Source organism: Apostichopus japonicus, chromosome 15 (assembly GCF_037975245.1).
Source record: "Apostichopus japonicus isolate 1M-3 chromosome 15, ASM3797524v1, whole genome shotgun sequence".
Classification (NCBI taxonomy): Eukaryota; Metazoa; Echinodermata; class Holothuroidea; order Aspidochirotida; family Stichopodidae; genus Apostichopus; species Apostichopus japonicus.
The window spans coordinates 11705001-11732908 of NC_092575.1; the positions used below are offsets into that span (position 1 = coordinate 11705001).

The 27908-nt window shown below is 38.4% G+C and overlaps 3 protein-coding genes and 1 pseudogene across 5 annotated transcripts in view; 1 reads left to right on the forward strand and 3 right to left on the reverse strand.

The window, feature by feature from the left end:
- The window catches only part of LOC139981501 (uncharacterized), a 135357-nt gene extending 128556 nt beyond the window's left edge, over positions 1–6801 (forward strand). Inside the window, exons 8-12 of the mRNA XM_071993934.1 lie at positions 2743–3042; positions 3390–4004; positions 4537–4914; positions 5626–5661; positions 5781–6801. Coding sequence (XP_071850035.1) covers positions 2743–3042; positions 3390–4004; positions 4537–4914; positions 5626–5661; positions 5781–5965 — 1514 coding nt within the window. The 3' untranslated portion in view covers positions 5966–6801. The remainder of the gene's footprint in view (positions 1–2742; positions 3043–3389; positions 4005–4536; positions 4915–5625; positions 5662–5780) is intronic.
- A 530-nt stretch (positions 6802–7331) lies between these two features.
- Positions 7332–14726, reverse strand: LOC139981508 (streptavidin-V2-like). 2 transcript variants are annotated; one of them, XM_071993954.1, is made up of 5 exons: positions 14612–14726; positions 13375–13420; positions 12642–12770; positions 11322–11520; positions 7332–7923 (listed from the first exon to the last, which is right to left on the reverse strand). In XM_071993954.1, the coding sequence occupies exons 1-5, from the start codon at positions 14630–14632 to the stop codon at positions 7824–7826; spliced, it is 495 nt and encodes a 164-aa protein (XP_071850055.1). In that variant the 5' UTR covers positions 14633–14726; the 3' UTR covers positions 7332–7823. The 2 variants fall into 2 exon arrangements, with proteins under 2 accessions (XP_071850055.1, XP_071850056.1); XM_071993955.1 differs by having other exon boundaries at positions 12642–12767; positions 14612–14716.
- Positions 9145–9221, reverse strand: LOC139981708 (U2 spliceosomal RNA; annotated as a pseudogene).
- Positions 14727–22722: 7996 nt separating the features above from the next.
- Positions 22723–27908, reverse strand: part of LOC139981616 (mediator of RNA polymerase II transcription subunit 13-like) — a 94171-nt gene continuing 88985 nt past the window's right edge. For both annotated transcript variants that reach the window (XM_071994136.1, XM_071994135.1), the window contains exon 34: positions 22723–27773. In XM_071994136.1, coding sequence (XP_071850237.1) covers positions 27641–27773 — 133 coding nt within the window. In that variant the 3' untranslated portion in view covers positions 22723–27640. The remainder of the gene's footprint in view (positions 27774–27908) is intronic.

Sequence of the window (27908 nt, forward strand, 5' to 3'; positions counted from 1 at the left end):
TTAAACCTTGGTGTTTGAGAAAACCATGACTTTTGTTTCGTTATCATTTCGGTTGACACACGTATATATTATTGCAATGTTTTTTTTTTTTACATTTTATCGGTTAAATGAAAAAGAAATTATACGTCAACGTTTGCTTCAATCGAATTTTTTAAGCAACAACGCAATATGTTTTACAATTATTAGATGAGCCGTTTACATTTCAGTAAAGGATTAGTTTGGACCGGTGCAAGACATGACTGGCTATTAAGTAATTAAGAAGTTTGTGAATGCATACCTCTTTCAGTTGCTCTGTTTTATTACATTTTATATTGCAGGTTTACTAAAGAAGGGACAAACTGATGTTGTTTTAATACAGAGAATACTAATTGCTAAATAAAAATAAAACAAAACTGTTAGCAAACTGCTTATCCACTAAAGAGCCTGTGTAAATGACAAGCTTGTCATATAGCCTCTGAAGAAGACCCTGCTAGGATCGAAACGTCAGGCCAACTTTCTATTACACATGCTAATTCTATCAAAAATAATCTATTTTGATGAGAAATACTATACTCTATTTTATCTTAATTCCGAACACAACTGTTTTAGGTACTAAAAGTGTTTTGACAGACTGTACAAGCCACCAAAATGCACGAATCGGCAGTAGTTGGAAAATTGACTGCAGGCTACAAGGAGATTGGAGCGAAGTTAAATATTACCACGATAACCCAGTCGAAGGAAATTTACTAATTATGTCTAATCAAGGTAAGCCTTCAACATGTGGAAGAGTGAGTTATTTCCACGAGTATTAACCATTAATACACAATTCAATATAGTTATACATTATTCGATACATTTTTACTATTTCAATTCAGCTTTCTTTTTTTTTGCATGATTGCGTTATGATGACGGTGATAGTTTATAATGACTAACAGGACTTCATTAACTCTTAAAAAGTGTTTAACTTGACAATGTATATTTTTCAAAGAATAATTGATATCCCTTTTTATGAAAGTATAGGTAAAGTTAGAGGTAAAGGGAAAGGGAAAGGCGTGGGTTGACACAAGTGAGAACAATCAAGAGACAAAATGAAGCAATTTAATGATTGAAATATATAAAACTAGGCAGGCAGATTGAATTTGTCTAATGAATAACGTGATTTACGTGGTTTGCCTTACACACAATATATCACAGTTCTTGTACGTCAACACAGCGAGACCAATTGTTCAACCCGTGATCGAACAATACTGCTTACCTATACTCTTTTTAAAGGAAGGAAACGGCTGTTTACATATAGTGAGTAACCGCATCAGAACATCCGTGAAAAACATATTGCAAGGAAGTAATAATCCAAATGTAAACAATCAGTAACATTCCCTGCCCATATCCATATTATAGGTTTGTTCAGATATAATAAAAAGTTTGTGATTGCCAATATAAATATAAATAAATATTATATAAAGTATAATGTTTACATACATTATAGGAACTTGATATGACTTTTATATGGATTCCCTTCATAAACTCCACATCAAATTTGAGATAATTCGAATATGGGCTGGATATAAAATCCATATAAAACTATTACATAATATAAGTTTCATAAGGTTAACAAAGTAGAACCCTTATATAATTATATCAGACTTTATATAGCTTTTTCCGGATTCTATATATAATGTCCACATGAAACATTTATGAATTTGCTTTATATGGTTCATATACAAATATCATGTTCAGTTTAAGGTTATATAAAATTCCCGATGCAACAGCAATATGTAGAAAATATAAGCTTTAAATGTAGTAAACCTTAGCAAGTTGTGCAGTACATGGGTCTGGTTTACAGTACTGTACATTACGATACCGAGATATATAACTGGATGCGTTGGAAATGCAGTAACTCTCCTAAATGTACACACCGTGGCTGTAGGCCTACTAATGTTACTGCTAGTAAGTAGTGCAGTGGGCCGTGGGCTAAGCTAATTCGTGAATACCGCACAATGCTACACTCTGTTGTAATATGTTTGTGACATGCTTTAACTAGTCAATAAACAAGCATAAGAGCAAAGAATTACTTATTCATTTGAGGGTTGTGGGTTGTTTTGAAACTATGAGTCTTTTTGTTTTAAATTTTGACAGGAAAGGCTAGATATGACATTATGAGTATGAAATGTTCTGACTGGAGAATCTTTTAACTTCTTTGACATTTTGGCTTGCTTTTTTATGTCAGATATTATACGTCATCTCAATTCTACTCCACTTTCAAGATAACGAGCATAGATTTGGATTTGGGCGCGACATCAGTACGCTGGATATTGATGAAGATGGCGCCATGGTTATCAACAATGTTACAACTGATCATATATCTTTGTATACGTTGATATACACCGACAGAGACGGACATGATTATCAACATGAATTTATAATTATAGGTAATGCTAGTACCATTCATTTAAAGAGAACATTATTATAGAAACAATTTACCTAATATCGAGAAAGAAAAATGTTGATCTTGTTATTACTTCACGGTTAGGTACAGCAGCAAAGCATCATAAATGACGTTAAAAAATATATAAACTGAGAAAATGCAAACACGAATTTGCTTATACTGATTTACACGTAAAAACAAATTCCTTGAGCTATGTGATGAAAATTTGTATGATTGCAGAAGAATGTACCTTTGGAAATAAAAGAGCATTAAATGTGATTTTACTGACTCAAACCAATCAGGTTACAGCTTCCTCGTCGTTTTTACTTTTTTCACAGATTGTCCTGACATTACTGTTTACGCCCATCATGGATCCGACGCACTCATAAATTGTTACTTCCCTCAGTCGCAAAGGGTTTTTTGGTACGATTCAACTTCACGTAATGCTCGACCAATCGCAAGTCTTGAAGGAGGCCGGAAGGCGGGGTCAGGAGTCTCTGCTGGGAAATACGATATTACCAATACCGGTGGTCTGCTGACAAGGAATACTACTTTCAGCGACGAAAAAACATACCGTGTTATAGTTATTGTATCCAACATACATACATTAACAACAGATCAGGAAGTCGTTATTTATGGTAAGTCAGTGTTGTATATTAAGTTATGAGAATAACCCTAGCTGTAAACCGCGATTATTTTGACCTGCCATAGAAATTCGGTCCTGAGATAATACCTACCAAACTCAGTAACATTTATGTACCATGTTATCCAGTTTTCTAAGAAAAAAATAGGTAAATAGGCCTGAGTTGGAATGTATAAGTTATAGTTTCTAATGTGTTGTTTGTAGCAGGATCTTCTTCAACGACAAACGGAAATGAACACAGTTTCAATACGCATTCGAATAAGATTCTGCCATGATCGACACTTCAGGTACCCTTACTTGTTTACGTAATCTGGTTTTCTAAGGGTTTCGTTTATTCTACAGCAAGCGTCGAAACAGCGGTATTTTCAGTAGATGTTTGCGAGGGAAGAAACTTCTGTTTGGTGCAGCTGCAAGATCCGACATTTTTCATGTGTCGGGAAACAAATACAGGACCTCATACGTTACTGAGCTGGACAAGGAACACATCAAACGGTACACGATTAGTTAATACTTCTAAGTCCTTTGATGGAAACATGTACGAGGCTTTCGTATCAACGAATGTAAATCTTAACTCGACAGACCGACTATATGTTTACATCTGTAACTCTATAATAGATATTCCAGCTAAGCCATTAAGACAAATAGTTGTAATGGTCGAAGATGAGAGTAAGGACTACATCACTACTCTGTTGAAACCGACATATTATAGGGCATATGATGACGTCAGGTTAGTCTGCACCAATGAGAATCCTTTGTTCATATTATGGAAAAGAAACCACGAAACTATTGGATACTACCACGAAGGCAAATCGGATGTATTGAAACCTGGCTACGAGCTTGGTAAGGATGGATCGTTGCTCATTACCAAATTCTCATATACACATGAAGGTGAATATGTTTGTATCTACAACAATGGTAAAGTCGAGGACGTAAAGCAACATAATATCAAGACCGTTGGTGAGTGCCTTTATTTTTGCAAATCTCTTAATTTATTGTATAATATACCCTTCTTGCGTTCTACTGACTATAAACAATACCGTTTGTTCCATTTTTCTTTTTCATATTGTTTTCCGAACATGTTCCTGGTTTTAACTTACTTTCATGGTGCATTTATCAGACGGGCCCAATATGAGGTACAACGTCATAACTAAACGTTAATTGATCTGCTACATTAAGGTCTCAAAGTCACAGATAAATACTATTCATCAAAAAGCCTTGCTTCACATTAACTAGTTAGTGCAGTGTCATAGTATTGCTAAAGCTAACTATATCATGACTAACAACCTCAAGATATAGAGGTATATTGTCTTTCTAATGAACAAACCTTTATCTTTATCATGCTAATCAATCGGTAGGTAGAACGCTTGGAATATATATTGCAATCTTCGTCGTATCCGTAGTAATAATAAAAAATAACAATCTGAAAATGAAAAACAAGTTAAGAACTATACCGTTTATAATTTTCTCTTCTTATGTCTTTATTCATTAGTTACACCAATCAATCCTACACCTTCTATCGTTGGGTGCTCAGAGCCATTGGATTGCACATTTAATGTTACAAGCAGTGGATATCTGACATGTTTAATAGAGGGCGTTCTTCCAATCGTGTATCCGAAATGGATCCACGATGAATATATTTCTTCCAGAATTACATTCAGTCGACCACAGCTAATAGTGAGAAATATTGGGTCTTTGTTTAACATATACTTGACTACTTACTACGAAATAACGACTGACCAGGTTTATGAAAGTGAGACAGACGAAGACTGGCAGACTTATGACGTCACAGCGTCCTGCTCTGTGAACTACGAGATTCTTGGGCAACACAAGACAGACGTTACGCTGCATCTCCAGAAACGTACTTCAGGTGACTTCATACAATGCATAGGCTTCATGAGGAGATAAACTGTTACTGTATGATGATGATAAAGGAGCTGTCAATTGAAATTAGACCACCCCATTGGAGCTTGTTGAAACATTCTTTTTCTGGGTAGTGATCTTCAAGTAAAAATATATAGAAGGGAGAAGACTCATTTTTCAGCAGTTGGTTTTAAGTGTGGGGCGAAGGTGGGGGAGGGGGATATTTAAATGACATTTAAAGGAGAAGCCAATTCCCCAACCCATGCAGACTGATGTGATAAATATGCCTGTGATGAATAACCCACATCACATAAATAAATCGTCCGTTTTAAATTATCGCACTGTAAACATATCGAGCTTCATAAATGACATAAAGATTATCCAAAACTAAACGTAAAAGACCCCTCGTAGCACCCCCTTTTGGTTCCGAAATGACCGAATTTAATTATTTCAGAAAATCTAATACCATGTCTTAAGATACGGACAGTTACATATGGAGAGCAACATGGTATATTACCACAACCGTGACGTTAGGATTTTCTTTGCATTCAGAATAGTTACAGGCGACTCAAGGAAGTTGAAACTCACAAATCATGCGTAGGATGTAAGTTTATGCGGATTAGCATTTTTCCAGCTTATGTTTAATTTTCAGCTACTAAGTGTGTATCAATCGTATTCGTCATATATTATATCTATCTTTTCGATTTGTTTCTTGCAGCTGTAACAGAGGATAGGATAAGAAAGAGGTTTGGAGGTAAGTTTAAACATGCTGATAATTTTGCTATATTTCATATATTAACATGGTAAGTATAATTAGCACACTACATTTGATGCTATATTAGTGTTAACATGCGTTTCTCGTTTTTATTACAGTACATAATAACTGGCTGTGTGTCATCCTAGTCAGTGTAATGGCTGTCATTATGATTATTGTTTTTGGCTATTCAAAATGGCGAAATGGCAAAGCAGGAAATTGGACCTGTGTCGACAAGAATACATCTGATGCCGAGAATACTTATAAGAACAACGGTGAAGACAACCCAGCCTTGACAATTTGAAAGGAGCTATACAATGTGATTGAATAATTACTGGGTTCAATTTTTAGTAGTTTATCATATTATACATCGACACAATGACTAACCACATTTATATTCGGTTAATAAGTAACAAGCCTATAATATTAGCAAGCACTTCTGTATAGAAATTTTGACTTTAGATAAGAATCAAATTTTCGAGTGCTTTGGAGTGACTTCAATAAAATATCTATATTTGTATTACTAGTTTGTAGTTTATTTGGAGTTTGGGTGGAGGGGGGGGGGGGCGGGGTTGTGCAAGGGTTCATTCGAATTTCCAAATTATATCTTTCGTTTTTCGCAAAATAGGGATAAATGGACTCTTAATGTGAGAATTCCACAGCCTGAGATTTAAGAGAAAGAGAACTATATAAAACGGTAAGGGTCCATTTGTCATTTTTTATAACTTATCTCTTGTGATAATATACGAATGAAATACTTTATCATTGAATTGTTTTCCACTAAATGCAGTTAGTAAGAAGAACTGTTTGTGGTACCTTTTGATGAAAGTCAACATATTTTGTAATTATAACCATGTAATTGTTTAAATCTTGTAAAATATGTCATGTAATAACTTAAGTTTATATATGTTATGGTATCTGCTCAACATAAACGGGTTATGAAATCAATAACCGGACGTGTAGGTTAAATATTCGAAGATAAACTTGTTCATTTGCCTTGGTCGTTATTTCCATTCCTTTTTAATTAGGAGAGTGTGTAATTGGGACTTATCTAGCGACATACTTTACATTGTATTAAATTTTGTACTTTACATTCCACTGCCGACGAGCATCCCAACGAGACCGAAAGTTATAATATATTTTCTAACAAAGTACTCTTTATTTGTCAATATGAGTCATATCTTATTTCTCTGCTTTTGTCTAATAATATTTATTTAAATATTTTTATTTTGTCCGTGACTTCTACGTAACGACAGTCCAGTTGTGTCGGTTCGTGATCAGTCGTTATAGCGCCATCACCAAATCTTGGGTATAAGCCAATAAAGCAAAGTTGCATGTCTTTGGTGACTGCAACTAGTGGATGGCCTCGTATTAGACAAAGCAGCTAGGTTGTCGAATGCAAAGAACGCAATTGTTTTATCCCCGACTGTTTGTCATGGACACCTTGCTTGTACGATGGCAAGTTGTGCCATTGGACAGCGATGAAAGGATCACCTCTCTGTCATCCCTCTACCGCCTCCTAACGTTACATTGCTTTTATTCAATGATATTTCCAACCGGAATTTTTCCAACCCTCGTTCACGCCCGCCCCCCCCCCCCCCTCCCAAACTCCCTCCTTACGAAAATTTACCAACACACGAAATGAAAGTTTTCAAATGAAACATAGAGAATAGGTGAGTATTCTTTCTATTTATTTATTAATTTATTTTTTGTCCATCGATTTGGTCGTTTCACATCAGACTTACATGTATACAGGGTGCACTTTGGCAATGAAAAGTATGTTATGTAAATACATAAGACAGTAGCGTTAGGTATTCCGTTAGCAGCGTATATAGTGAACTAAACCAAGCGCATTCTATTAATAAGTTACAATACAAAATACTCCAGCACTCCACCAACCGCATCCCTTCCCAGACTAGGTATTAGTGATGTGCGCCATACGAGCGACAAAAGGCTCTTCCCTCTTCTCGCCCAGAATGAGAAATTCTCGATAATGAAATAATTATGTACATAACTAGCAGGGTGAGTTACAAGAATTCCGTGATTGATCTAAAGTAACGTAACTAGCAGGGTGTGTTACAGGGATTCCGTGATTAACCCTGAAGTAACGTAACTAGCAAGGTGTGTTACAGGGATTCAGTGATTGACCTCAAGTAACCTAACTAGCAGGGTGTGTTACAGGGATTCCGTGGTTGAGTTTGTTCGCATTCACCATCTTCTAAAGGAAGTTGTCTGAATCGAGTAAAACAATCCTGACCGATCCTGAAAATAATAATGAAAGAGAAGATTTAAGTCAGTGATAGAAGACAAACGTGCAAGGTGTGGGGGGGGGGGGGTGGGGAGAGGAGGAGGGAGGCAGAAAAGAAAGTAGAGGTCATAATTTACATGCACAATGGAATGTAATTCTGCATTAGTCGAAGACACATCCATGTTACTGGTAACTTGATGTCCTGAAGGAAACTTTTTAAAGATCCTCTGTTCGCTTGCAATTGCTTTCGCATTCGGTACTGATATCTCCATATATCATAGTATTGTAGCAGAGAAGGGCCACACCATACAATTTGGGCGGGGTCTTTATCCCCTTCCCCAGAAAAAAAACAAAGGGTAGCTCAGCCCAAACCTCAACCACCCCACCCCCCCCCACCCCAGCACACACACCGGCAGACGGAATATTATCAAATGTACAGTACAAATGTATACAACATACGTGTGCGGCACAAACTAAACAGTTGTAAAGCTTCAACATTGATTCAAAAGTTGCAACATATAGCACCGTTTTTCATCCTAGGCACCCTCCCCTTGGAACCCATCCCATATACGATATATCACCTACAACCCCCCACCCCCGTTCACGGACGTTTTCTCTCGCAATAAGGTTAGCATTATCCAGTTAGCATTATAGGATTCATTTTAGGTACATAAAAATACAAATTTGGATGGTCGTCTTCGTTTTTCTGATTGCTACTGGAAATATTTATACTGAATAGAAGAAATTTATGGGGGGGGGGGGTCTCTGTGGAGGTTTAAACTGACTTGACAAAAAATATACTGAGGATAAACGTATCAATAGATTTGATGCACATGCCAGCTGTATGTGTTCTTTTAAGACAGATTTGATAAATATTACATTATTATATTAACATAGAGTTAGTAAGTTGACGGAGTTCATAATCTTATTTGAAGTTTTAAGGAAGGTAGCAAATCGTGAAACTAATAACGAATTAACAAGCATATCAGATATTGTGATTGAACGCTTTACTTGTTTTACTCAGTTGTATTTCTAATCGTCTAACGTTCAATTCCGTTAATTGTCAAACATTTTCTTTTTATAAAATGTCTGACAATTAACGGAATTGGACGTGGTGGTACTATTCAGAAAAGTCACTATAGAAAGAACCTGGCCACGAAAAACCAAACAACAAAACGACTGATCCGCTCTCAACCCCAGTCCTCTTGCATCGAGACTGTGACTCTTTGATCATCGTAAGGTGTGTATAACCATTCCCCCAGAAAGGGAACAGATACTACACATGATCTTAGCCAAAAGGCTGAGAAGCGTTTGTTATGACACTAAGGCAGGCTCTACGCTAGCAGACTTAAGAAGAAAAACGAACCGACTTAAGGAAAGTTTAAAACGTTGTTTCGCACTGGAGGCCAGTTTGGATTTTAGTGACTCGTTTACTAGTTGGAGGTACTTTCAATTCTTCCTTGCATGTCTGTAGTTATCTATCAGAATTATGTTTTATTTCCGTTATCGTCTGATCTTTGATCTCATATTTTAAAGTATACGTGTTATCGTCAGGTCGTTTTAGATATAATTGGAATGTTGGAGTGTTGATGTTGACTTTGAGAAATAAGGTACATTCTCTGGTAATTTTTTGTAACAATCTGTCTAGATTTAAGCATTACTTCCGTAGAGCTTTGAATGGGTTTGTTCCGACTATATTTCAAACTATTTCTGAAATGCAACCTATAAGCTTAATGGATTGTCACCTAACTAGTGTAACCACCCGACATACTTAACTGATTGTTTATAAGCATACTTAAAGGAAGAGATGGCAAATTATGTTTAGACTATCGAAATGGTTTGGTTCAGTTCTTACAGATCATTCGTGTTTAAAGAGAGATACCCCCCTCTGTTCGCTTTGCAAAATTATGATCCACACCACAATTCTATGCAATTATCACAAGTATGCATTATGACGTATCATAGCAGCGTTTTGTGACATGCACCTCGTAAAGTCGTCTTACGAGAGCAAGGTGAAGACACATTTCCCACAGAAACGAGTCTGAAGAGCTACTGTAGATCAGGGAATCCAAATTGATAATAACGATTGCCAGATAGAAAAACACAAATTGGTTGGAGCAAAGTGCCAGAGCTAACCAGAATCTCAGAATACCTAGAATGGACAATGTTTCGTTTCGTTTTTTTTTCAATTACATACACATAGGCGTACGAGGCGGGGCGCAGGGGGCAGACTGCCCCCCCCCCCAAAAAAAAAATTCCAGAGGACAAGAAATTCGGGCAAAAGTCCTGAAAAAATTCGGGCAGCCTAAGAGGAGAAAAATATATATATATATAAATATGCAGTAGCTTGCCCGAATCTTTTTCATATTTTTTGCCTGACAATTCCGTGGAGAGTGTTCTGTGTTATTTGTTTTGTGACATTAATATTAATATAGGCCTAATGATTTTCTTTATTTAGCATCATGATGCCCGAATATTTCCGTGTAACACCACCGTAAGCGCAGCTCGTCTGGGCTACCACGCTTTTTGCACTATCGCCCAAAATTATTAACAGGGAACGCCGCTCACAATCGTGGTGACATGCATGCATGGAGATTAGCAGTCTCTTTGAAGTGAAAAAACCGCAGTAAACATTTTTTCTAACTAGTCAACTGTATACCTGGACATCCCCGACATGAGTGTATACAAGAAACATTTTCTTTTTCATGGATGGTGGGGGGGGGCCTACAAGCCTAAAAGTACAGGTTTATCATATTCTTTGTTATTTTTTATACTTTTTTGTGAGACAAATTGCAGTGTCACCCGACACAGCGACATTTTCCCGCCTACAATATATGTTTTTTTTCTGGAGGTAGCTGAGTACTGTGTTAAAATAATAAATACCGTAACTAAATAGGAGCTTAAAAACTATACTGTCCTATTTTTCCCCTTCAAAGTGATTTTACCATTTTTCTTCTTCTAATTTACCAAATTTTGGGGGAAGTGTAAATTTCTAAACGTGAGATTATAAAATAAAGAATGTTTAGATGCAACTTGCAAGGCCTCAGAAGTACCATTTCCGGCAATCTGAGAGGCATATTTTGCCAAAAAAATTCTTGTACGCTACGCGCCAACCAATGGTGGCGCTCCGCTTAGATAGTGTCACGGGAACTTTCGGACACAAAAGTTTCTGCCCCCCAAACCGAAATGGTCCCGTACGCCTATGTACATACATACACCCACACATACACGCACACACACACATACACAATTATAATACAAAAATTATCAATGTGCAGCCGGCGGGCTGTTCAAGCCTAAGCCTATAAGGGCCCGCACATTCCAAACATTATGGACCGATTTTTGTCATTGTTCTTTATCAGTCTGCATTGAAATCCTTCGAGGGCCTGATGAAACCCGGCTTTATTCTTACCGTGTTGATAGTGGGCTTTCAAGACACGATGTTGTCACAGTTTTCATTATCCATGATGTGAATATGACAGGAACGTCCTGGCATATCTTGTATTCACCATTCCATGTCACTACAGTGGAATTGAACCAGGAGCCAACGAATCCGATAGTGCTATTAGTTCCATCTGTAGCAACAAAACCAACCAATGGAACGCCTGGAACTAAGATAATAAAGTATAGAAATGTATTTGGCCATTATTGGAATTCTAAAAAAGGTAAAAACGTTGGATATCTATGTCTCTGAAAGAACAGAACGAAAAAGAAATATGTATATATATTTTACAGTGAATGAGGGACTTGCTAAAATCTCTCTTGATCAGGAGTGTATCTATAGGAGTGTTAGCTCTGTGGTAAACGCCGGTGCATGCCTTTCAATCATAAGGTTCCGAGTTCGAGTCACTCCAAGATTAATGTTTGTCGTCCAGTTACAGGGTTCTTGACAATTGACAATTCATAATCATGGACGTTAAATATGAATCTAAGAGACTGACAACGGTCAGCTTGCAGCTTTGATAAGCCACTGATGGCTTCTTTGCGAGTTCTTGCTTGCAGGAGGATCTAAAATACATATATACATACATAAAACTTCCTAGTGCTAGTAGGGCCAAAAGTGTGTCGTACATTCTGTACTACACCATGGCGGCTCCTTGGTTGCTATTCTGAAGCATCAGCACATATATAGTTACATAATGTAATCAGCATTATTACATTCATATCTAACAGTCTCCTATACATACATCTTACTAGTAGCAATATCAAGTTAAAAAGGGAGACAACACAGAATAAACCCTTTGGGCATGGGGTAAGTAAGGGGTCAAGGGGACCGGGGAAATATGGGATAACAATAAAGGTATTCTCACTTTCATAATATACTGAACGGATATTGAAGACTTAAAAAAAGAGGTCCGAGTGACATAATTATCACCTGGGATCCGAAAGGGCTTTCGATTCACCTGGGAAACATAAAGTATACATTGAGAAACACACTGAAGCCGCGAGACATCCCCTAAGGATGCTGACTTTGAGAGTGGATATAAAAAATGAAGGATATTTCTTTTTAGGAATCTACAAATCTAGAAAGTATACACGTTCAAGATTACATGCTAGCTCTACCAACCCTTTCCATATCTTTCTGGGTGGGGTGGAAGGGGTGAGGTCCAACCACCACCATCTCTTTTCTCAGATCAATGAAGGATGGTTCGATCTCGAGACCACTGTTTGATTTATGCATACCCGGGTACATGTATAGAGAGTGTTAAAATACACGTTCGTGGTTACTTACTAGCTCCACTACCGGTACGGACCAAAGCTGTATAGTACTGGCCTTGTAGTGATCCCGTAGAAGTTGACGTCACTTCCATGTAAGAACCTAATTGGTTGTGCCATGTTCCATTGTAGTTCACCGTCTCTGCTACATGAAATAATTGACAAAAAGAGAAATAAAACTGTACAGATCTAAATGAATCCTGCGTATTATTCTAAAGCGATTTTCAGAATCATTTGATCATTTGGGGGATTCTCGGGGATAAGGAACCCATACTTGTTGAAAGAAACAAATAACTACGCCCAGAAGAAAACAAACTGTTTCAATATGGTGGGTTAGCTGCGACCTCTATGACGCCTCAGTGGCGTAACTAGAGGGGGCCAGGGGCAAGCCCCCCCCCCACACTCCCTTCACAGAATCAGAAAGATATATTAAGCTATGATGATCCTGGACTCAATAGAGGGCGTCATAATAGAAAGATGCCAATAGGTCATTATTAGCGAAGATACCCTTCTACAGAAATTATCCGAGGTTTTATTAAATTTTGTCGAAATACGTCACTTAAATAAAGATGCGTTAATTGTTAGCACATTGTAAGAACAACATGCATAGAAATATATTCCAAAATGAGTAAACTTTGCCAGTTCAAAGTCTTAATAGTGTCATAACTGAACCCATCGTATTTTTCATTGTTACTATATATGGGAACGGAATATATATATATGTTTGTGTGAAAAGCAAATTGACAAACCTGAGGATAGGCTTGAAAGGCACAGACCGCACAATGTTATAATAATCTGGAAAAAGTGAGAAGAAACCAGAGAGATTGTGTAAACTTAAACATTATATATTGTAAAAAACCATGTACTATCAACGCACACCCAGTTCCAATGTGTGCAAGTATTACTCTTTGCAATGTCCTTCTTCCTATTCAGAGATTCATGATTTCGAAAGAATCGCTCATATGCCTTGAGCAAAAACCCTCTCCAATTTAAATTCCATAGTTTAAGAGCTATAACCTTGTGTATATTCTCTGCTATGGAAGGACAATTCTAAGAAGGGTGATAAAAGCTACAGTATATAACGTACGAAGATATACCAAAAGAGTGAGGAAGGGGTTGGGGAAGAATCCCGGTGGGGCCTGGAGAAGTTTAGATATCGGATTCGACGGTGGCCCATATGATACATTTTAACTTAAACTTTTTAGCTTAACATTTTGAACGTTTTATCTCAACATTTCTATATACTTCTATGAAAATGTTGACTTGTTTGTTGAAATGACGGCCTCATAAATTCGAATTCAAATTCCGGCTACTTATTCAACATTTTCTAAGCTCTTAAACAGGGTATATTTAGAAATCTAATGAACTATCACTAGTCAGAGTGATCTAGGCCTAGATACCAGTTCATTTTACGACCCCTACTCTACCTACCCCCCCCCCCCGGCCCCCGAAACGCCGCCCCTCTCCTTCCATCGACTTTTCAAGAAAAATGTGAACCAAAGCAGTCAGTTGTAATCACTTAGAAGGAAGTTAAGCGGGCAATGTCTCTCTTAAGGCGATCAGGGATGCAAGTTAGATGAAAACGATACCGTATCGAACGGGCAAGATTCCATTTTGGAGTGAGGTTTACGCTGAGAGTAATACCGTTTTTATTTTAGTGCTGTAAGCCCACACTATAACTACCGTATTAAGCAACTTGGGACTTTACAAAAGCTTAATTGTCTTAGGAAGTTTGTTGCATATCTGTCTCACATTACATAATCTAGCTACGACACAAATTCACTATCGAATTGTGCAGTGAAAATGAAGATGGCGTGAGTTAGCTATTCTCGGTATGAAAAACAAGTGGTTATGGTAACAACTTGCCCTGAATGAAACCATACATGTGTATGATAAGGTGGACATAAATATATACTATAGACTTTAATTATCCCTTTCTCTCTATCAGCAATAAATACGTAGAATTGTTTCTAAACACATACTCACCAAGATTGTTCTTGTCTCCATGGTATCTCACAATGTATAAATATAGAAGCACAAATGGACTCTCGACGTGTCGTTCATATATTTTACAAATATTTTGCTTTACATAAACTCTAGGGTATACTGTGTCCTACGGAAGCCGAGGAGTTTAAAGATTTGTGAAGAGGTACTGTAGCTTATCGTGTAGCATAATGCAACTGTAAAGATCAACTCAAAATTATAGGTTGTGCGGAATGGAAATCCGCTTCATACCTTTTAACTGCTGTGAACCCTCAATAGTATTCGCCTCGTTCCTACATGACAAAATAAAAATTCTTAATATTCAAAAATATATTTTTTTAAATGTTACGTTTAAAAATGAGAAATATTCAAGTTACACTCAAAGGATTTCCAAATGAGGTCCTTCCATAAAGCAAAGAACATTATCGGCGACATAATCAACTTGAAGCGGGCTAGAGAGGTGCCCGGTCTGCACCTCCTAAAATAATTTGGAAATGATAGGGCCTATATGTCAAGTGAAGCGTTGGAATTAACATTAGGCTGCATTCTCCATAAGATGCGACAGCTTAGTAAAAAGTGCCTCGCCCGTCCCCGCTCCTCCCACACCCCTACCTCACCCCATCCCACTGCTCTGAACTATATTTGTTGGCCCTGTTGGGCTGTTCTCCTATCAATTCTATAACTTGAGACAAGGTGAGGGCGGGGGGGGGGGGGGCGGTTGGGTTGAAGTGTCGAACGAATGTGTGTATGTATTGACGTTTGTCTGCACACGATTAACCGGTATATGAGTGTACATGGTTATGAAGCATTAGTCATGGATAATGAAACCAAGAGCGACTGCCGATCAGTATTAAGCATGCTTAGTGGGTCACGTGTCAATCTGACGATTAAACTGTACGTGGGTCGAGTCACTTTACTAATGAAGACCAACTCGCTGCTTCCATTAAAATAAATATATACCTTATATTTACAATTCGAATTTTTTGGAGAGACGAATCGATTTCACTTGAAGTTTCATAGGAATTAAAAATTCTTCAGTCCTTTGAAAGCTTCTGTAACAAACTTGATATAATTGAGCCTCTGGAGAAGATCCTGCTATAGGATTGAGACGTCAGGCCAACTTACTTTTACACTTTGATATCAATAAATAAACTTTAAACGGAAACGTTTCCTTAGTTGGATAGTTAAAATGAAAAAGGCGCGTTATACTTCCGAAGCTAGAATAATTCCTTGCGTTTAATTCCGCTTGACCCTTCTTTCTGATGTCATTGTTGGTGCTACATGAGTCAAATTGCTTCCGAGTATCCTCAGGAACTCTATCCGTTTAGCGTCATTTGGCATTTTGGCAAGTAGTTCATTTCCAATTTGACATTAAAAAGCTACAGTGAAGGGTAATTAATATAACAGAAATTGCATGTCCCTAGAAAAACAAATAAAACTATTTAAAAAACAGAAGAAAGTAAAAAACTTGCATGATACCGTGGCTCTGAAGTACGTTTTCTAGATTTCGAAGCATTTCGACTTTTTCGTTTCGAGATTTCGGTGTTTCGGAGATTTCGAAATTTGGATTCCAGATTTTCACTTATCACGCGTACCACGGTATACTGCTGACTGATGAGGTACAGGCGTTATGGTGGAAGATAAAACGTGAGGCACGCAGGATAACATCTACAGCATAAGGTCTCCGAACGGCAACGGAGAGATGTCGGACAACCAGACACAGGCGCGTAGCCAAGGGGGGCGAAGGGGGCGACCGCCCCCAAGCATTTTTTACGTTTTTATGATATCGCTAATAATTTCAAACTAGAAAGTGCTTAGATGCAACTTGCAAGGCCTGGGAAGTGCCATTTCCAGCGATCTGGTAGGCATTTTCGGCCAAAATTATCTTGTACGCTTCGCGACAAATATGGTGGCGCTACGCTTAGATAGTTTCAAATGCCGAATCTACGGCTCTCATAATTTGCCTACAGGTTCACCCCTCCCTTGGCAAATTCCGCGCCTGACCAGGCACAGATGAAGAGAAGGATAAAACAATTTCGTGAAAACAAGAAAGGACATTGCTGTCCATGTACATTGCACATTTCATATCGACTAGTTCACTCTATAGTCATTTCAACACGTATTCGTTCAAGCAGCTTGTAAGATTGCAGCTTTGGCTGGGTTGCATGGCTAAGATTACCTCAAGATGAACTAGTCCGGTTTCAACTATCGTGCTTAGAGTTTGCACAGCATGACTGCAGTATTATAAATTGAAAAAGGATTCGGTTTCGGGGGGGGGTTATTAAAGAAAAAACGGAAAAGGTTATTTTTAAACCAAAAGGGGAAACTTTTGAGGTTAATCATATAACTGGGGACACAGTGGCGGAGCGTCCATACAGTCAGGGCGGATACCCCCCCCCCCCCACCTGACGGACTCAAATGAACTGCTGGCGCCCTTTCCAGCTTTTTACCACTTTTTACTTATTCGCGATTATTAACTTTTTCATTGCGCCCCATCTACTTATTGACATTTGTCACATTTTGTTGGTGTAATCTGGCGATGACACCTATTTATTCTTCGTTTATATGCAAATTAGCCAGGCCCGGAAAAGGGTCATTTCCGGCGATCTAGGGAGTATCTTTACTCAAATAATTTATGTGCCCCACGCGCCAACCTGTGGTGGAGCTCCGCTTAGATAGCGTCGAAAGCGCCCCTACGGACCATTCTCGCCCCTCCTGACCAATACCCCTAGCTCCGCCACTGTGGGGACACATTCCCCCTGTGTCATCTACCCCGGTTCAGCGCAAAGGAACGTTAACGCCTGCTACAGTCACATAGCTTCCAAATCTTGAAAAAAGTCGAAACATCGAAACGAAAAGTTGAAATTTCAAAATGAAAAAGTCGAGATCGCGAAACGAAGAAGTTGGGAAATATCGAGACATCGAAATTCCGAAACGAAACAGTCAAAACATCGAAGATTTTAAACGAAAAAGTCGAGACATTAAAATGTCGAATCGGAACACCGAAACGAAAAGTTGCTAAACAAGACGTGTCGAACATCGAAACGAAAATGTCAAAACATCGAGACATCGAAGCGGAAAAGTTGAAAACTCGAAACGTCCATTTAGGGCCACGGTTAAAGCTATAAAGCTATTAAGCTATAAATAGAACGATGTATTTTATGAACGGACACAAGGTCAGGACTATTAAAGAAAACATACAAAATGAATTGAGGTATGTTGTAGACCGCTAATAACCCGGTTGACAGGTCATGTTGTATTTCTTTCATTTTCCGAGGGGCTCGAGGAAGGAGGGTTCATCTAGGGGTGTCCATCACCCCTAGATGAACCCTCCTCCATCACAAGAGGCTCGTCAAACAGTCTACAAACATAAGCACACGCAAAATATGTGTGCATCAGGCCTAGACAAATACGGTCGCCAACTCGCCAATGGCGAGTAGAGTTTTGCGACTGGCGAGAAAAAATGCATTACGCTCGACATTTTGGCGAGTGGGTCATTCGCTCACTGACTTTATACGATAGGCTTACTATTAACTTATGAACCAATCAAGAAAGGCCTATTGCCTAATGTTACACATCACGGTAGTATTATCAAGTGAACGGTTACCAGGCGCGTATCCAGGGGGGAGCGTTGGGGCGTGCGCCCCCGGGTAAAAAAAAGAGGAGAGAAAAAAAAGGGGGAAAAGAGGGGGAAAAAAGAGGAGGAGGAGAGCAAGGAAGGGAAAAGAAAAAGAAGAAAGAGAGAAAAAGGAGAAAAGGAGGGAGTAAAAGAAAAACACCAAGACACTTGGAAGAGAAGGAGAAACAGTGACATCATTACAGCGCTGATCCCTATTATATACACAGGGTAGCCAAGGATTTCGGAAGGGGCGTGCGCCTCACCCTACCCCTAACATCGTCAACTCCATTTTGGACGTTTCCATTTTGTCCTCACTCAATAATGTAAATGTATATATATATATGGTCTATCATAACGCGGGTGTGTGTATATGAAACCTGCTATGAAACCAACTGTGGCTCGAACATGACGCATTTTGGAAAGGGGCGACTTCCCCCACCCCCCCCCCCCCTTGAGCATATTTTTTTATGATATCGTTAGTAATTTCAAAATAAAAAATGCTTAGATGCAACTTACAAGGCAGGGGAAGTGTCATTTCCAGCGATCTGGGAGGTATTTTCGGTCAAAATTTGCTTGTACGCTTCGCGCCAACAAATGATCCTGGGTAGTGCCATTTCCAGCGATCTGGGAGGCATTTTCGGCCAAAAATGTTCTTGTACGCTTCGAGCCAACACATGGTGGCGCTACGCTTAGATAGTTTGCCAACAGGCTTTGCCCTCACTTGGCAAACTCCTCGCTACGCGCCTGCTCGAATTTGTAAAGCAAACAGCATATATCACCTTATATCAATGAGCATGAAAATGGTGTTCCAAGATGAACAGCCTCAAAACTGTCTATGTGTGAAGTCATGGGCTTAGGAGCCCAATTTGATTTGGGGCTGTAACGACTTGCCCGAAAAAAAATAACCAAAAGTTTTCGCGCGCTCCGGCCCACGCGCGTTCAACATGTTAATGTCAATATCATATAAGCCAGCATCGATTATTACATCGTATGCCATCGTGTACCTTACGATCCGTGAAAGTTGCGCAGTATACCGCGGGATGCTAATGTAAACAACGAAATATCTTATGTAGATGGGGAAAACCTTGAAAAGTGGGGCTGACAGGTATTGTGGGCCGCGACGTAGAATCACCTACACAAGCAATGATCCACAGGACATGCGATGAGGTCGAACATGATTTGTGACTGGTGACAATCTTAAAAAAAGGTTATGGATAAAAATAAACTATTGGGAAATACTTGGTTCTCGGGCAAAAGTGTACATCTGGTTGGTCATTTTTACTGCCTGAGAAGTGCCATTTCCGGTGATCTAGGGGCTTTCAAAACCAGAAAATTTTCTTGTACGCTGCGTGCCAACCGCTTAGATAGTACCGTAATTGGCGCCCCCGGGTCAGAAAATCCTGGATACGCCCCTGGTTACAAGTAGGTGAAGAACTAGAACTAGAAGAACTCATCAGATGAACTAATTTGCCAATCCCCCCCATCCGTATCTTCAAACGATTCAACTTCATTCGACATCATCATTTATTCATTTTCCCAAAGATAAGTAAGCAAGCAGTATTCGCGGGAACCTTAGCAGAAACAGAATGTGAGCACACACACACAAAACGCGTATTTTCAGAAAGTTTTTCAAGTTTCACAATGTAACTGCTGTCTGAGCTTTGTGGTTTATTCCTTCATCAGCAACAGTATTTATTGCAGTGAACTTGAAGGAAGTCCAAATCGCAGTTTTGTTCAACCACCAATGTCAACGGGAGATAACTGTGTGAAATCGCTTACTATTTTATACGTACATTATGTACGGATATTTTTCAGGCGCGGTGACTATTTACAAAGTGTAGTGATACGAACTGAACTTTCAAGGGAACAAACGTAAAATAATAATTTTGCCGAAATAACATTACATATCTCAAAATGAACAACAGGAAGTTTATTGGATTAATTTTTAGTCCAAAAAAAATTATAATTTTCGAGACCTGACCTATTAAAGCTGTAAGTCCGACTCAGTAATCGATCGATAATAATAATAATTATTGTAAGTGCCAAGCGTTATCTTAACTTGTTAACGATACTAACACATTTATACACTGATACAGTAGTCTGATGTCATGTCAAGTGAAAGTTACAGATTGTCAGCCATGCCATTGCTTAGCTTACAATGTTTCACCGTTTTATATTTTCACATATATCATGTTTTAAACAGTTTTGACGAACCACAATTTAAATAGATCGTTTTTGCTGTAAACAACTAACAGTAACACTATATACGGCCATATCCTAAGTTAGGCCATACTACCTAGGCTTATATCACACACAAACTTAGCGGGGGGAAATGGGGAGTAAATTTAACGTTTTGGCGAGTAGAAGTTTAGAGTCGGTCGCCAGTTGGCGAGTAGTTTAAAAAAAAAAAATGTCGAGGCCTGTTGTGCATATAGGCTATGAAGGATTAATTAGATCGACCGACAGACAGAGACAATGTTACCGGCTATTATCGTATGGTTCAAGAGTAATAATAGCTATACTCTTATTACTTGTATAACCCCATGGTTTATGCAGGTATGTAACAATTATGTTATACTGGTGTATCTCCCTGTGTCTATACTAAGTATATGTATAGTGTGTTCTTCGGAGGGATTGTGTTTGTTTTTAGACCACTCTGGTCGCCATAACATGTCTCTGTTGTGAAAAGTACACCTACTCTTTCGAAAAAGCGGGTAAAATCAAATTCAGTTTCAAAGTCGAATGCACAATGCATATATATATATGAAGACCTACAAATGATCTGGCTTTATTTGCCGTACAACGCAAAGCGCCCTCACTTTTTCAAGCCTTCATGCTTAAACACACGGCGATACACTGTGTCAGTATTCTTCCTGGTTCAATTTCTATGGTTATACCCTGCATTATCGGACTTGTGTTGTATGAGCCTATACATAGACGTCTACACGTAATGACGTAATAAAAGCAGAATCATGGAGGCTGGGGGGGAGGTGAAACTTACGGGTAGTTAGATAATTTGGTTTAGCGTTTGGTACATATGCAGGGCACTAATAATTTAAATCTACGTATAACTTGACGCATTAAAAACTAAGAGTTTGGCAAACTAGCATCGTACCCGCATGGTTGCTTGCCAATGGTGGCGGTGCCGTGGTGGGCGGGCGGTGATGTTGTGCGTGTGTGTGCGTTAAAGATCGACGCATGTGCGCTAGGCTAGTCTGTGCGTACATGTCTCCGTATTAAACTTATTCCATTACTTATTCCATTTACAACTTACATTTTGGAGTGTAAAAACCTTTTAAACAATTGACGTAATCAATATGCTTAAAGTTGTTTTGTTTCTTTCACCAGGCGAGTATATTTGAACATGTTCGAATCTGGTTTATTATGATGGCGCGTGTCATGTGCACATAGCATGTTGTTGTCAAGATGTGCTCGTTGAGAGTGACGTCTGGTAACGAGGTACTGTGGATTATGACTGACTCCTCTTTAAAGTGGTCAACATCAATTAAGTACTAGATAGCTCTATCAGTTGGTAGAGAGCATGAATTGTGTCCTCGAGGTAAACGGTTCGAAGTCCATTTTGTTTGCTCTTATCCATCTTTTACATCATTTTTTTTTTTTTTTAATTTCCCAGTCTAGTTTTCCGTTGTCCGTTGACTTATATATACTTCCACATTTATTCGTCAGTGGACCAACGCGAATACAAATGCAAAGATTGTTTTGAATAGTGTGCTTGTGGTCAGGTTCTATAGTAGTATTACGTAATCAATGAGGTATGATTGTTTTACTTGAACACACAATTTCTGAGATGAATTTCAAGATGTTCGACTTTTGCATGGTTTGAAATGAAACTTGACCAGTGTGACATTCTTTGTGTCTTAGTATCAACTGGTACCGCCGAAGTTGCAAAATCAACTAAAGAAAGCGGATTTTGAAGCTTTACTTTGTGTTCCGACATGTGAGACGTCTTCATTTAAAACACAGACGCAGGAGTTTTATATTAAAAGGATTTGGTATAATCACCATCTGTCTCTCTTCTTCGGTCCCTTCCGGTCCTCCTCCATTTCCCTCTCCGATTAGCCTCTAAACCCCTCTTTTCCCCTTCCCCCTGTCCCTCTCCCCTACCCCATCACCTCTTTCCCTCTATTAGCAAACATTTACAGCCCTTCTGTCACTTGATGTCCCATCTGCTCCGCTCCCTCCCCCACTTTGACCCCATGTCCAATTACACTATTCACTCTCCCCCAACGCTCTCCCCCTTCAGTCTAGTTATATTCTCCCGTCTCCCCTACGCTCTCCCCCTCCTGTCCAATTTCATTGTCCCTTCTTCACTCTCTACCTCCGTCTTTCCCCTTAACTCTCCCATTTCTTGCTCCTCATGTTTTCCCTCCACTATCCCACTTCCGCCCACTATCCCACTTCCACCCTCCCTCCCCATCTTCCCTCTCTCCCTACAGAGCAAAAAGGAAATGAAAAAAATAAGAGATGACAATAATTTAATAACTTACTTTCATTGTTATCAATTTGAACATTACTCTACATGTCATATTCCAAAGTGTGTATAATATGTATAAATCATCTGTCCATCAAGAAAGGAAATATATACAAAATATTTGACACAATTCTTTCTTTCCGCGACTGACTTTTTGACAGCGTCAAAAAAAGAAAGAAAGAAAGAAAGAAAGAAAGGAAAACACAAGAAGTGAGGCTAAAGATACCATTATCACCCTTCCCTTGCCATGGACAGCTGCTGCTGCCTATAATCTGCTGTCTATTGTCTACTGCCTAGTCCACTCCCAACCCAACCCTTCACCCCCCCCCCCTAATCCCCAACTCACAAACACAAAGAAAACCCTCAAGTGGCAAGCACACATTACACAAAGGAACGTAAATGACCACTGATTTAAAACTTATACACTTACTCTGTGTTTAAAGGTTGGAGGATAAAACAATGTATATACAATCAGGAGGTTACCTGTATCTGCGAAATATTTAGTTATGAAACAAAACTTTACCAGATGATTTTTAGGTTTTTGAGTTGGTAAATACAGCTCATGTATGAGAAGAAAAATAACAATGAGTCTGATAAACAAGGTCACCCTTTGTTCTAACACTAAATATTACAACTTTTTCTTGTCTGAGGAAAAAAACAAACATGCCATAATACCGTTTTCCAAATACTGTTCTGATGTTTATTAGATCTTATATTTTCATTTCTTCTGTATCTTTAAAATCTGTGGCAACCAAGTTTGATGTCCCGGTAGGTATTTATTACCAGATCTCATGTGGTGGTTCCTTCAGAGTACAATGCTAGCATAACTCATCGGGTACAAACAATTTCTGTCAAATGCACAGTACAATTCTCAATACACAAGTAGCTATTAAATCTGCAATCAAAACACTAGCTATGCTTCTCCTGCAGATATCCCCCCTCACCCCTTCCCCCCCTCACCCCCCCCCCCGGAAAAAAATAGTTTCCTGCAAGGCTGTAAAAGATTACTCTTGTCTTATTTGTTTTGAAATGTCAACTGATGAGAATGGTAATTTTCTGGATGGAGAAAACGGGGAAGAATTCCTTGTAGTGCACAACAACTAGTGCAAGATCAAAGAGTGTCTTCGGCCCAAACACCCATCGAGCCTTTTCAGGGAACAACTTACTCTCTCATAATGCCAACTAATTGCAATTATTTTAGCCCAAAAATCGGAATTTAACCACATAAGAATTGCCAAAACATAATAACAAAAATGTTAAAACCCATGTCTCCTAGAAGCTGTTTACAAACTTTTAATAGCAAAGATCATAAGGGAGCCAGCCTTTATTTTTTTTTTTTGACTTTGTAAGTTGTTATATGAGTTAGCAGAGTGATAACAGTTCCTGACGAAACCATCTCAACAAAATACTTGACCCATGGGGTGGTCACCGAGACATGACCTCAAAATGGAGCAGAATACATTGACCACTCATGGAGATGGTATGGGCTGCTAGTAATCAATGATGATTAACTCTTGTGGTAGGGGGGGAAGGGGATTCCCCTGCAGCTAACATATTTGATGATACTAATTATTACTTATACAATGCACACAATAAATAAGCTAACTTGCCATACAGGTAATATGAAACTGGATGAGATCCTATTAACTGTAATGATTTATTTTACTAAAGTCAATACTCGCACAAGTCTACCTCTGTTTTATAAGGACGCCCCCCCCCCTCAAAGAAAGAGGACAATACACTGAAATGCTTAAGGCCAGACCACTGGCTACCCCACTTAACCCCCTCACTTCCCCTGGCGTCCAAACTTGCTTCATAGAACCCATGTTGTATTTTATCCATTACTGTTAGGCTTTAGATTCTCACTAACTCACTTGATAAATAATAATCATAATTAGCTGAAGTTTAAGTCTTGTTCAAGGCCTAGGCCACCTCACATGGTTTGACAACATTTAACCCCTGGGCATTGGCAACTTATCCCAAACACCAAAGTGCGCACATTTCAAACAATCCCATTTGGACAATCCCAATTTGGGGTACCACAAGGCACCACATCCACATCTCCTGAGGGACTTCCCATTGGGTGTAGCCACAAACCAGCACATGCAACAATATTTAGAAGTTACCTCACAGGTCCCTATTTATACACCTGGGTGAAGAGACGCCATGGAAATTAAGGTCCTTGTCTAAAGACACAACATACTGATTTGGTTAGAAGTTGAACCTGAAAACCTTAGATTGCAAGTCCATACTTGACCACCACACTGTCATAGATTATTACAATAATGTAAAACTGTCTATCCTCAGAAACATAATTACTGTAGGAGGGTATCTCCTCACAACTGGGCTGCATTTTCTCATATAAAAAACCTAACTGTAATGTGGTAGGTATCTCCCATGTTTAGGCTGGAATTCTCATACACTTAATGTGGTAGGCAATCTCCAATCACCCAGCTGTATAACCATAACATAAAGTCTTGTGTTTTATGCTATCTCTTTGCTCTCTCAAAATACTCCTCCATTCTATAAATAAATCTATTGTTATTATGATGGATTTTCTCCAATGCTTTTCTTTCTACTTTTCCAAACACAGAAAAACTATTCTAAATGTTATAGAAACTTTGTCTCACTGAACTCACAGGGACTTCCTGCCAGTGAGGGTACCCCTTGGGATTCTCATTATCTATAAAATTCATTCAGTTACTTACTACCCATAGTTATCCCACTATGACAGCTTTCAACCACAAACCAGCCTCCTTTCAGGAAAATATGAAAGTACTACAACTTAATTCAATTTTTTTTTTATTTTGGTAAAAATTGATCATTAAATACAAAATGCAGAAATCGTTTTGATGATGGCATAATTTAATCATTGATCAATCAATAGATGACTTAATTAATCAATCAATATATCAAGCCTTTCTTCAACATTGCTGACAGTGATTTCAGTGTTTTGTTTTAAAAAAAAGCAAATAATTGAGTTTTCGACCTGACCTTCATTCCAGACTATGATTGTGAGGATAGGTAAGAGTGATACAGTATTACAAACAGCAGAAACATTTGTTCTTTATTTCTTACAAGTGGACCAATAATACTGGCTACAGACAGAAATGTTCTCTACCAATCAACCCGTATGAAAGATGTCCACGACATTCTTTTCATATTCCACAAACTGAGAAACAGAAATGTCAGAAATAACAACCCTAAGACCTGTACTTATGGTTTCACCTACCAAAGATAAAGGATGAGTTTCATTGAAAAAAAAAAGTAGTGCATTTCTTCCCCTCTCATCATTCAACTTCTCACTCCCCTAGCCAGGGGGATATTCTATTTGAAACACACACCCCACCCAACCCCCCCCCATCACCACACAGGAAGATTAGTAAGACATCTCCAGTTGATAGACTAGATAAACATATGGCAATAATGAGTTCTATTCAGGATCTATGTGTAATAATGTAGGTTAAGACCAAATACATGTCTTTAGGTTTTCAGACCTAACTAAGGGTTACAAAATAATATTTACTATTCCCCACCCCATCTTGCATCCTCCCACCCCCCACCACCCCTTCTGGCCCATTTTATTTTTTATTTTATCTTTGGTGGAGATTTCTTCCATGTCAGTACAGTAATGCACCTACATATAAAGACTGTAGTCGAGGGAAGGGCGGAAAATTAAAATTAAACACAAGTAACAGTTTTTATGACCAACTTTCCATTTTATACAGTTGCCCTTTTCCCTAAACACAGACCATAATAAGCAAGTTCCACAAACAATGACTTTCAAAATATGATTTGGAATTTTCTTGAAACACTGCCATCATCAAATATGTCGTTTATCGCACATTTTTATTCTTCTCAATCTTTTGTTCCGTTGCAACGTTCTGTATGGGTGGGTGTAGATCCCAGTTACCTGGTAGACAAAAGTCTCCATTATTGTAATTAAAAATTTCAAAACATTTATCCTCTTGGATTCATACCATAATTCCCCCGCTGTGATAAAATATTTCTAAAATCTCTTCAGACAAGGTGATTAAAGCGTTGGGAGCATTTCTTCTCTCATTTTTCTTTTCATTTTCTTACACGTTTAGTGGTCCCATCAATATCCTTACTTAGACAACAACAAATATTCTAAACCATTTGTTTTTTTCATTATTGTTCTCTAAATTGCATACTATTGCCACTTGGAATATTCTCACCTGAAACCTTAACGAACAATTAGACAACATTTTCCTCTTTCATAACATCTTTTTCTTCCTTTGTTTTCTCTCATCTTATTTGAGGTTGATAAAAAATATTATCCTACCAGTTTCTCCTATTTCTTTCTAAAAACCTGAGACTAAGCAAGTTCACAGCTTTCCCCTTGTTGTATCATTTGTTTTCACATGGTTCCTATACTCTTAGTGTATATTCTGTTTTAAAAAGTCGTCTTCATTTTCACGGAAAAGTACCCATCAGAAAGTGGGGGGGAAAAAAACGAAAAGTAAAAAACATACTAAAAAAGGACTAGTTTGTATAATATTTCTTTTTACAAAAATTTTTTTTGTTTTGTTTTGTACAGACCTACTATTTCATGGCTTTTTTTTCTTTTATAGACAGGTAACAAATATAAACAAATAATTTTCCTACTTTCCATTCATTGTCATCAAAAAGTCATAAGAAATGTACATAGTATTTTTTTTTTTTTCCGTTTCTCTATCTCTCTATCTCTTTCTCCATAAAAAGCAAAGAAAAGAAGAAGGAAAAAAAAAATGAACTCTTGAAGGTAATACATGATATACTCTGTGCTTTCTCTCTCTGATTTTAAAGTATTTATAAATATTTATATCTATTGATGCAGAAAAAAAAAAGGTTATGGTAGTAGCCCAAGGAAGCAGCTTGTGACCTCTGACCCCTCAGAGACGGGCAGCGACCTCTGACCTCAGAGAAGGGCAGCGGCTGTGTTGTATAACTGCATGAGGACCACCATGTGGATTGGAAGGCAGGATCGGCGGTCACCAGTGGCTGGATCTACCGTCAACCATGACAGACCGTTGTATGTTTCCAAAACATATCTGAGGAAAGGGACGGAAATGGAAACACACGGTTGACAAAAAGTTTCACGCCTTGCTTTACTGGGGGAGACCAAAAACCCCCAAGCATCGTCATTGGTCTATGTGGTAGAGAATACTGTCATAAACAACTGCACC